Raw genomic sequence first — 12,377 nt, forward strand, 5'->3', positions numbered from 1 at the left:
ATAAAAATAATAATAATGATAATAATGATATCAAATAATTGCAATATTATTATTATTATTATTATTATTATTATTATTATTATTATTATTATCATTATACTACTACTACTACTACTACTACTACTACTACTACTACTACTACTACTACTTCTCATCAAGATGCATAATTCGTAAGAAAATAAAAAGACTAAGGTAACTTCTGATCAGAGATTCATTGATTCACCAAGATGACCTCCTGTTGTAGGTGTAAGGGACAAAGTCAGTCGTCATTGTTGGGGAATGGAATGAATGCAGAGGAAACAATCAGTTATTCTCCCTTGTGAGGTACGAATCTGTTTTAAGAACTTGTAGTAAGGAAAGTTGCCATATTCTGTTTATTATTTGGTATATTCAGCTTGATATGTCACCGGCTGTTTGGGCTGTTCTTCTTTGTCCCGTCTGCCGCTTTTATTTACTTACTTTATCTGTGCTTATTTCTATGATATTCCTTCTACAAGCACCTCACGTAGCCACTGTTGTAGCATAACAGAGCGAGGCCTCCTGATCGGAGCGTGACGCTTTGGTGTAGTGTAATCTTCATTCTTCAGTGACCCTTGTATTTATTACAATTTTTTAGAACATTCTCGTTATTTTTAGTGCAAATATGGATCCATGAATTGAATAAAATTTAATGAATGTTAACCCATAAATTCAACATATCCAAACCATCAAAATGATTAAAATGTGAGAAAAATATCTCCACAATGTTTTGCTTCATTTGGTCCTAAATCAACAAAATCAGAAGGGTTCGTAAGAAGAAATGCTTATCAAGTCACCGTCACAGGCTCCATGGGGCTACAACAGATGAAAACAATTTTCCTTTTTTTTTTTTTTTTTTTTTTTCGGGGAATACTGAATGATGTCCATCTGAAGGGGACATTAAATCTTGCCCCAGCCTGGAGCAACATGTCACTGAAGGGCTATTATGGAATTAGGTACCGTAGTGTGTGTCAACAATCTTACTGATTCTGTGATACCTCATTGAAAATCAGGTAGGGGATTTAAATGGTGTCATTGGATGTAGGGTGTATTTTGAGAACAATCTGAAAGGGAATCTAGAACACAAAGTCTCTTAAACAGCTTTTATTGCTTAAAACAACGTAGTTATATACACTATACAAAATGTTAGATCTCCTACGTCTCTATAGAGTGGCTAGCGCTGGGTGGGGAGGGGGCCAAGTAAGCCTCGTGACGGTAGCGCAAGCCTAGGAGAGGGAGGGGTGGTCCGTAGTGCCCTCAGGATAACGCTTGGGGATATGCCTTACCCTAGGGGCGCTAGGGCGCCCGAGTGGCGATTGCGAGGCGGACATCTTTTCCTAGGGAGGGATGAGATGCCAGTCCCGTATCTGAGACAGCTTGGGCTCCCTGGCCAGACGATTGCGGGTAAATGTATAGATGGTGCCTAATCAAAGCTCCGAACCCAGTTTCTATAGCGGGGCGGTGATGTATCTGGGCTGATGGGATGAGGACTAATGAGCCGGGGAGCTCAAGCTGGAGCCAGCGGTAACACTGGCTGACAAGAAATAGGATATCATTGAGCAGTGAGATTCCATCACGTAGCATACTTGAACAAAGATAGCCGCTTTTTATATTTTCCTTATGATATTCCCTATATATCAAAGCCCACTATTTTTTCATGCGTTCTACAATACGAGAAAATAAGTTTAACAAATCTTAAAAATTAAACAATCTTGGATCAATACAAATCAAGTATCACTCAACATTGCAAGTCAGCTTCCGATAATACTTTACTAGGGTAATCGTGGTAAATATGTATAGATTTTTATGGAGTTAGCAAACTGTATTTTTGAAGTAATGTTTCCCATTTGCGTGAAGAAAACGTCTTAAGTTACAAATACGAACATTCAAGTGATGCAGTCACAGGGAGAAAGAGCTTCCATTCTCTGAAAGATTCCACAGCTGGATGCGACAGACACAAATACTAAGGAACAATGTACCGCATTGATATGAAGGCAAGTTTTTGACTATTCTTAAATTTGGACAAATCTTCAGATTATCACTGGCCAGTTGTTGAAGTTGGTTTTCTTGATAATAGCGCTGCTTGGCTAAGAGTCTAGACGACAATTCACCGAGTGGCGTGCACATCTTGATGGGTCACGGACGGATAACACAATCGTAACCTCATCACCACACAGTGACGGCTTTTAGTAAGGACCGAGGTCGTCAAGAAAATAACCGCCATCTACAGTCCTGCTAAACAAAATCCGCTGTGGCTTTCGCAGCTGGAGCAAATTTTGTGATCAGTCTTGATCCTTTTTTTGGTCAACTTTTTTTTTTCTTTTTCTGCATAAAGAGTTAAAACGAGAAACTTTGAGAGAGTATGAGGAAGCTCTTGCTCAGGACTGTCACTAGCACATTCATTGCATGGAAATAGGGAGGAAAAAAGTCAAACGGGTTTAAGGATAGATTTGAGAAAAGTTTAAAACCTAACACATAAGAATAATAAAGGCGAACTTTTAATGCAAATTTCTTCGCGTTAATGAAAAAAAAGATTTCATATATGATTGTCTCTTCCAAAGTTACCAATAATCGAACAGTGTAAATCTGAGGATACGTGCAAGAGTGGTGTGTACATGTATCGGGGTTAAGTGGGGTATATGAAACGTTATGTAAACGCATATTTCTTAGAGAATTTCATAAGTTTTTAAAACATGGATCATTTACATAAAATAATATACAATGCTCCTTATAACATTGACTATAACAATTTATCTTTTACAAGTTGCTGTCAACACATAGTATATCATGTACAGCCAATGCGTGTGTATGTGTAGATCAAATAAGTGAGACGAATAAATGGATAAATATGACACTCTAAGAAGAAAAGAAAAAAAAATCTATTATCAAACCAAAACTCAGTTACCCATCAATATATGTCTTGGCTGTAACCATAATAAAGATAAACATGCGCTCGAATTGCTTTAGCCTCTCTGACCATCGACAACAGAACACAACTTGCTGATTCAGTGAGTGTTTGTATTTTCTCCCGCATGCTTACATCAGTCTTCAGCCAGTGAACATCGCAGCGACTTAATCCCCAGCAGAGGCTCTGGTGGCCACCCTCACCTACGCCTTCACCAGGACTGCTTTTCTTCTTGCGATAACAACTCTAGCGTATCTAAGATGTAAACAGTCGAACGGTGAGACTAAACCCCAAAGCACACATACGGTACAAATTTTTTCTACGAAGTCATCAAGAGAGTCAACAAGTCCAGAGACTCGCCGGGGAAGTCATGGGCACTGGACCACTACTTGGCTTCACCGCCTCGCCGCCAGCAGGAAGTGACGGCCTGTGTGACTCGGACTCTTGCATTTCACGGTCTTTCGTGCTCGTGATGTGGCAGACAAATCAAAGATAAAGAGGAAATCCAGATCTTCAGTACGAAAGAGCGTAATGAATTATTAATATAATGGAATTTTAAATAATGAACTACGTACAAAAAGAAAAAAATCAGACATGGGTTAAAACATATTTTCTTCGGGATTTCTACAACTTCTAAAGATTTATATTTTCAGATGGGTATGTCTAACAAACAAACACTAGATAATGAATCTATTTCTAAATGAGAAAGCCTTTTCAGCATTTACAGCATATGCGGCGGGAAGTATATAAGGTGTTATGTTGGAAACCCCACTCTAACTGATCCGTCGCCCCGGCCCGCCCCGCCAAGCACCAGCCCGAGGCGGCAGGAAGGGCCAGGCCGGAGTGACGCGTCTGCTCCGGTCTGTCTGCGCGGTTCGGAAGTATGCGTAGTTAGAATGAGCTTTCTCTGGTGAAAATATAAAACAACTCCAGACAAAATTATAGACACAATACATTTTTGGCCTTAGGACATCCTAGTTTATTTCCATGTTAGCATAGTACTGTCACATATCTCCAAGGTGTGGCTTCTGAGGTGGTGAGTTCAGCACTCTTGTTCCTTGACCTTCTCATCTCAGAGAAGAACACCTCACGACCTTACCTACAGTATCAAAATATTAAGTTTTAAGTCGCACACACACAAACACTCTTATTTCCACAACTGTTCTATAAATTTCACTGCAATGTGGAAATGTTATATCAAAATAATGTTCAAGGAACATCGTACTCCCCTAGATAACATCTTAGTGTCTTTGGTTATGAGTGTAATACCACTGGATGACCGAGTTTTTTTTTTCCAGCATTGCCAATCAATAGCTCCGTCGTGTTTTTATTGTCATTTCTGAACACGACTTATAACGAAGTTCTGTATTGCAGTCATCTTTTCAACACACTTCACTATCTTATAACATAGAACACAAGCAAATATTTTCATTCAATCAGTAATTTTGGAATTCAAGTGCTGCACTTTGCAAACATCTCGTCACAAACAAACAAACAAATACAACACACAACGAAGAAAAAGCTTATCATATATTTAGCTCAGTGAAGCTTTTTCTTAACAAAATCTCTCGCAACAGACACGTATTTACTTTAATGGATTGAGAGAAGAGAGCCTTGTTATTTTGATTCCACTAACATACAGACAGCAGGGAAGGACAGGCGGTCCGGGAACGCTCGCCTTGCAGGTGAAGGTACAATTACTATCTGTGTTTGCTGAGTCAGGAAATCACACCCAAGTCTTGAAATAACCCAGAAGCAAATCAGTGATGGGGGAACTCATGTCTTAAGACTAAACAGTAATTATTTGAAGGAAGATAATGACACAATGATCTAACCTTTGAAGCATAAGAACTATTTGCTCTTGTGTTTCTTAGCAGTTAAAGGTACCATGGCATTGATAGGAAAATCCAGTACCCGTAACCTGTTGAGTACCATTTAAAACTAGCCGCGAAACATCATCAAGACCAACGGAAAATACGTATTATGGAAACAGAACTTTGTCAACCTGAAAAGAAAACTGTAAGGTTGTTGAATACATTACTGAAGACTTACCAAATAACAGAATCTAAGCGGTCGACTTAATGGAAAGATACTTCTACCATAATAATATCTTTCGTGTATTTACCTGTTTCTTTTAAAAATATGCCAGTTATTCATGAAAAAACCAGACCTCCTAAGAATGGACTCCCGCACCGCCCATGTTGGGGACCTCTGTGGCGGGGAGCGAGACGGGAGGCCTTGCTAGGAAAGCATGAAGCGAGCCTCGGGAAGAAGGCTGGAAATGCCATGTAATTCACACTTATCAAAGCATTATAGCTACCCAAGACAAGGAAAATCAATTGCACCTAAAATTGTGAGCAAGACAATATAAATTTTCTTTTCGTATTTTCTATTTCAATCAAAATAGCGTCTATTGTCCATGCTAATAATGGAAAGACAAGCACTGCGTTCCGCTAAGATGCAAGCCTTCTGTTGACTGTGGTGACTCTTGTTTCCTGTCAACCTCGGACTGCAGTCAAGTAGTGTCTTGAGCATAGACCTCAAATCATGTAATTATAATTTTACATACAAATCCACTTAATTACTAGTTATGTATGTAAACATATGAAACATGTCACTAACTTCGCACCTATGAAAAACTACAAATATCTAGTCTTTATCCTGATTGTTCTGTCCTGAAGCGCCTCACCGAGCTGACGCGTGACAGGAGTAAGTCTGGACGCGCCCGCACGCACCGGCCACAATCGAGAAACACCTCATGTTATTTTCTCTATTAGTTACTCCGGCATTGCACGCTCCAGATTTATGAATATTTTGACGCAGTCTTGCGCTCACACACACAGGCACAAACACAGACACACAGACGCACAAACATACACACAAACACACACACACACACACACACACACACACTCTCTCTCTCTCTCTCTCTCTCTCTCTCTCTCTCTCTCTCTCTCTCACACACACACACACACACACACACACACACACACACACACACACACACACACACACACACACACACACATATGGACGCAAGCCTGCATTCTCCATATCGTTAATGGTGCTCGCGCGCGCGTGCACACACACACACACACACACACACACACACACACACACACACACACACACACACACACACACACACACACACACACACACACACACACACACACACACACACACACACACTTGCATTCACCCGCACACCATCGCTGGCTCTGCTATCTATTTTGAGCACTGATGCCAGAAGACTCCAAAGTAAAAATGATAATACAGTAACCATTAAGAAAAGTTTTGGTTTGATAAATGTATACTCCTGTAGTTATCCTTGGGCATGAAGGTTGAAAGGGATGATTTTACTACACCATAGGAATGCAAAATCGCAGAGACAATATAACTAACAAATAAGCGAGAAACCGGTCAACAGTGGAGGATTGCTGGACAAAGTCATAGGTAGAGAAGGTGGACTGGCGGTCACCACGACGAACCAGCTCCGGGGCGGCCGAGGGAAGGGCGGGCGTCTGTCCGGCCTCGCCTTGTCCTTTAGTGCACTGTGAGAATGCCGTCGTCCCCACACCCCAGAATACTGATTGAACATAACCAAAATCACATACAGAACTGGCACCATGATTAAAGAGTACTTTGAACTTTTATATATATATTCATATATATAATAATATATTCTCTTAACTTAGTTGGTGTTGTATCAGCGACCGTCGCTCATGATATATCACAATCTTTTGCTTTCCCCTTCGCCATCCAGAGAACGACTGATTCTTTCCATACCTGATCCTGGGACAGAGAAGGAAGGAGGAAGATGAACAGAGAAGGATCAAGAGACAAGCAGATGTACTTAAAGGATCTATCTTGGATATTCACTGCTTGTTCTTCCTCGTTCTCCTTCTGTATTTGGCACATTCCCACTTGAGCTCACAAGCTTTCGTATCCGGATCATATGCCTCTATTTTTCAATATTTTTATCCGCTTTGAATTATACACGTGAATTCCAACTTGGTTAAATTTCACAATTCACTTCCCTCTATAAGTATCGATAATGTTGTCCTGATCGACATACTCAAATATATGGGGGGCATCCATCAGAATACCAATCGTGCCGGCTGTGGTGACGGCGAAGAAAATGTACAGTTGAAGACGATCGATTACCATGGCCACGTATTTCCAGTCCTCGCGTATCTGAAGCAAAAAACGGGACAAGAGTTAGTTCGTGAAGGAAGGTGATGTGTCAGCAACAGGAATTAAGTGTGAAAGGAGAAGACTCAGAAGAACACTCATATAAAATTCATTGCAAAAAAGCACTCACCGTATAGACATGTTATTAAGCTCTAAATGAGATGATGGAAATAATGTAAATACTGTTAACACGTAAATGATTCCAAGTGTATCGTTCTCCTTCACCCTGTCATTATTTACTTAATAAATGTTGTACATCAGAAACTCACTCTGGGCATCCCCAACGAACATTACATTCTTAAGGTTTCCAGCGAAATAATTCCTTTCATGGTGTTTTAGAGTTACGTTATGTTGACAAATGTATCATTAGGGTAATTGTTTCAGGTGAAATTTTCGTGGATGGAATTTACTTGGCTGATATTTATATAGAAGTATATATATAATTCTATCAATTCCACCTTTACTAGTTGCTTAACTCCTTAACATAATGAATCAGTGCATCAACTTCCTTTCCTGCAGTCATATATTAGACATTCACACTCGCAGTGCCATAGTTCCCGCAGCCGCCAGGCAGCGCCTCACCTGGATGTAGTGGTCCTCGTTTCTCAGGTGCTCGGCGATGAACTCCACGGCCTCCGTCGCTTTGTACGCTTCCGGTGTGATGAACAGGGAGTCAGAGTTTTCAGATTCGCGCCTCGGCATCTGTGTAATGGGAGATTCCTTATCTGAGACTTCTGTTTAACATCATGCTGCATACCGATTTCTATGCATGTAGAATATTACTTGCTATGCCTAAATAAATTTTCGGATGAAACAATATAAAGGTATGTGTTGTTTTTAAGAAGTATGTGAATGGACTCTTAAAATTGTTCATTGATATGAGAAGACAGACTTATAAACTTGGTGTAAGAGTAAGTAATGGAAATCTATGATGATTATATAAAGCTCACTATCATGTCATGACAAACTGTTTATCACTATATATATATATATATATATATATATATATATATATATATATATATATATATATATATATATATATATATATATATATATATATATATATATATATATATATATATATATATATATATATATATATATATATATATATATATATATATATATATATATATATATATATATATATATATATATATATATATATATATATATATATATATATATATATATATATATATATATATATATATATATATATATATATATATATATATATATATATATATATATATATATATATATATATATATGGTGCATGAAAAGCTAGCTAAAGAAAAAAATGAAAGGAGGAAAAAGATTTTCAATAATGATTGTAATGTCAATCACGCTTCATTATTCCATCTGCAAGAAAAGAACCAGCATGTATTTCACGATAATGTGATTGATAGAAAAAAAAAACCAGCAAGCATTATAATTACTTGGTTGAGATTGCAGTTCGGGTGGTGAATGTTGGACATCTCCATGTGTTCGATTTTGCCGGTGCTCTTATCGATCTCTGGAGAGCCGAAGTGGTGGTGGGGAGGCACGCCGCCTGTGCGGAAGGCAAGAAGATTCAGTTGATACACACGCACACACGAACCATCATTATTCAGACAGACAGACTGACACAGAGAGAGAGAGAGAGAGAGAGAGAGAGAGAGAGAGAGAGAGAGAGAGAGAGAGAGAGAGAGAGAGAGAGAGAGAGAGAGAGAGAGAGAGAGAGAGAGAGAGAGAGAGAGAGAGAGAGAGAGAGAGAGAGAGAGAGAGAGAGGGGGGGTAAGTTAGGGGGGAATGGCTCACTCACCTGCCGCCATGGGAGAAAGGGACTGGCCGGGGGTCATCTCGTTCATCCAGTGGAGTCGGGTCTTCTTGGGACGCTTCATGAATAGCATGACGGGGAGGTACTTAAGGAACAACACCTGAATCCAGTTGGGCATCCGGTGAGTCCTCGGGCCCCTGCACCGGAAAGGAGGTTAGTAGTGGAGTGCATAACGATAATAACAATAAGAGAAATCATGACAAACAACAGTTTCCTTTCCAGCCCGAAAGCATGACAACCTAACGTTAAGAAAAAAAAAAAATGAGAATGATAATAAAAAATATCTGTAAATACATCAAAGAAAAATAAAAAAAAAAAAAATATGTAATTTACTTTTTCTTTTACACAAATACCTTCACTACGCAGCCACTGTACCTCACCTGAAATTCCAGTTGATGATGACGACGGTGACAAGGATAGAGACGGTGTTCATGACGAAGGTGAACAGTAGATACTTGGCAATCAGAGGAAGCACCAGTGAGGTCGGCGGCAAGATCTTCGACACCAGCAAGAGGAACACAACCAGGGAGAGCAAAATCGAAATACCAAGCGTCACCTGAGGGTTGAAAAAGCGGTGCTCAGTCTCACAGCGGCTTTTAAAGACTTACGAAAGAAGATATCTTTAAAGTGATGTTGTGTGCATTTTGTAGGTCATTAAATTTTCGAGAATATAATGTAGGTCTTGAAATCTATGTATCTTGTAAGAGGTACTAGAAATTTGAGAATGTAACTTTCGTAATCTATGTATTTTGTGAGGTGTTGAGGTTTTTGAGAATATCTTCCGTAATCTGAGGTTATTGTCGCGTGTCATCATTGCTAACGTAGCCGTCTGTCTCTTTCTCCTTACGACAGCGGAGATAAGCTTGCGACCAGGGTGTTTTCGTACTTGCTATTTTTAGTTCATGCACAACGGTGAAGTAGTTCATTATTTTTATGTAAGAGGGATGCCAATCACTATAGAGTACAATAAAAAAAAGATCACCCATAATTTAAGACGTGTCTTTCTATCTTTAATTTTATTCATAACCATGAGAGAACCTAAGGTCATGTCGCTCTTTGTTATTCTTTGATTCCTCCATTAACATTAGCGTTCTAATTTGCTAAAAAAAAAAACCCTCAATAATTATCTTCTAGTGTCTTCTTTTGTATGTAATATGACGGTAACATTTGTTCTTGGAAAAGCTGTTAGGGCGTTATCACACAGATGGAAGGAAAATATGATGAGGTATATAACCATATGATTATCGTAGTCGTTAACTGAAAATCAAGTGGAATATGGTAGTATGATGAAAGAGTAAAGATAATATTCATATCGAGTTTAATCTTCGCATTCTACATTCTTTATTTGAGCTATATTTCCTAGTTAGAGGTTAAATACTTAGTACTAAACAAAAACAAAAAAGATTCTGACGATAATCATAATTCACCTATACACTGTAATATGACGATTACATACACTGCAAACATGAATTCTGTGATATCTCTCTTGTTCTCTTTTTTGCAACACCAGGACACCGACAAAACACACTAGCCAGGTCGCAAAAGTTCCCCCCAAAAAAGTATCTGTGACCTTGTTTTTCAGACTATAAATAACTTATGGCACACTTCTACGAGTACTAGCAGTGCACACATAAATCATACTCTTAGAAGTGTGAGATTCAGTGTCGCGATCTGTACGGCAGTGTGTCCAGTGCAACAGTGTATTTCCTTACCTTTTCTCCTGCCTCAGCGGGAAGGTAGAACACCAGGATACAGAGGAAGGAGATGAGAACAGTGGGCAGGATCAAGTTGACGGTGTAGAACAGAGTCTTCCTCCTGATGGTGATGTAGAAGGTGATGTCGGTCTCCGTGGGGTGGTTCGCATTGGACACCACGTTGAGGAAAGCGGGCACCTGAAAACATAATAGCATTTACTTTTTTTTTCTTGGCAGTGACTAAGATGTTCTTAATTCTTATCTTATTGCAATTTGCATAAGATAATAAGTTTTTGCTTTTCAGTTTTAGTAAAAGTAGTCCTTGTTGATGAGTAGTGAGGCATCAAACAATTCGATATTGTTTTTGTCTCTTCTAGGTAATATATTCAGGGGAGTTGCAGAACTGAATTTGTTTCCCAGCAAATAATCTGCACCTTTGAAAGAACACATCCTCACAGCGAAACCTCAGGACTGAAGCAGTATTGGAGTGTTGGGAATCTAACTCAATCCAGCGAAGTTAAGATGTTAAACTGCATAATTATCAATGGGGGACTGGGTTCAATGTTCCCCATTGCGGTTTCAGAGCAAGTTGGTCAGAGGCTGGGACTGAGGGAGAGTTCAGAATAGACTTGCTCGATGTTGAAATTTCAGTAAAAGTCTAAACGATAAGATAACTTTCAAAGGTTAAGTTAGATGAGAAAGATAACTCATCAAATGGTTCTGTTATCAAGATCAATATCCTTTTCGCGGAAAAGGGACACAGCCGTATGGGAAATACGTACACCGGCTTTTTGCCTGTAGCATTCAGGCAACATCTGTCTGTACTTTGATGAAGCTTTCATGTTTAAGATTTGACTTTTATTATCATAGTTTTTTTTTTTTTTTTTTTTTCGCAAACGACTAATAGCTGTTGGCCTACATTTTATTCCTAACCGAAGAAACGCAAAATCCTTTGTTACTCGTTGATGACTAGAGACCAGGGAAAAACAAACTATCATACAACTTTGTCAGCCTTTGATCAAATATTTCGGTCTGAATAACTGGCTTCCCATCAATAAGCAAGTGTTTACTCTAGAGCTGCTCAAATTCTGCTCATTCAAACTGCTATATGATGATATACATAGCATTCATAAATTGATCCAGTTAGGTGTCTCTTTAAATCTGGTGTGAGATGGATTATCTAAAAAACACACTTCCTATTTAACTGATTCGTAATTGTCATTCTAAATTCAAGTCACTGGGAAGCTAAAATGTGTCCCGGGCTTTGGACAAAAATCATATGTAACTGAAATAATTAAAATATTCTCAAGCAGAACCTTACGTGAACTGATGTGATTCTGGTCAACCCATCGCCGAAGCCTATGACCTCTCCTGTCACAGCTCCCTACTGACTTCTCATCTTATTCATTACAAGACCTCACCCATTACCTCTTCTGATTCCTGTGTTGACCTCTCCATCCTAGCCTCAGTGTCTCAGTTGCAGCGAACGCTGGTGCCTATACAGTGACGGATGCTCTTTAATCGTGCCAACGTTTTGGTAATTTTTGTGAATAATGACATTTTTACACTATTTGTTTTTCAACTTATGACAGCACAGATTTCTTTTCTTCTTTTCACTTTGTTCTTCGTGTATCTCGGACTTAATTTCTGTGGGGTGTTTTTCTTCCATCTCGTCTGTTTGGTTGCCTTCATTCTTGTGATTGGCTGGGTATTTTGTTTTAAGGTGGATCTTCTTTTCCTC

General features: G+C 39.0%; 1 protein-coding gene across 1 annotated transcript in view; it reads right to left on the minus strand.

Annotated features, from left to right (window-relative positions):
* Positions 1-1,107: 1,107 nt before the first annotated feature.
* The window catches only part of LOC123505650 (acetylcholine receptor subunit beta-like 1), a 128,739-nt gene continuing 117,469 nt past the window's right edge, over positions 1,108-12,377 (minus strand). The window contains exons 7-12 of the mRNA XM_045257250.1: positions 10,655-10,834; positions 9,323-9,498; positions 8,928-9,079; positions 8,563-8,675; positions 7,700-7,819; positions 1,108-7,120 (exon numbers count right to left, since the gene is read on the minus strand). Coding sequence (XP_045113185.1) covers positions 6,956-7,120; positions 7,700-7,819; positions 8,563-8,675; positions 8,928-9,079; positions 9,323-9,498; positions 10,655-10,834 — 906 coding nt within the window. The 3' untranslated portion in view covers positions 1,108-6,955. The remainder of the gene's footprint in view (positions 7,121-7,699; positions 7,820-8,562; positions 8,676-8,927; positions 9,080-9,322; positions 9,499-10,654; positions 10,835-12,377) is intronic.

The sequence above is a fragment of the Portunus trituberculatus genome, chromosome 18, assembly GCF_017591435.1.
Source record: "Portunus trituberculatus isolate SZX2019 chromosome 18, ASM1759143v1, whole genome shotgun sequence".
Classification (NCBI taxonomy): Eukaryota; Metazoa; Arthropoda; class Malacostraca; order Decapoda; family Portunidae; genus Portunus; species Portunus trituberculatus.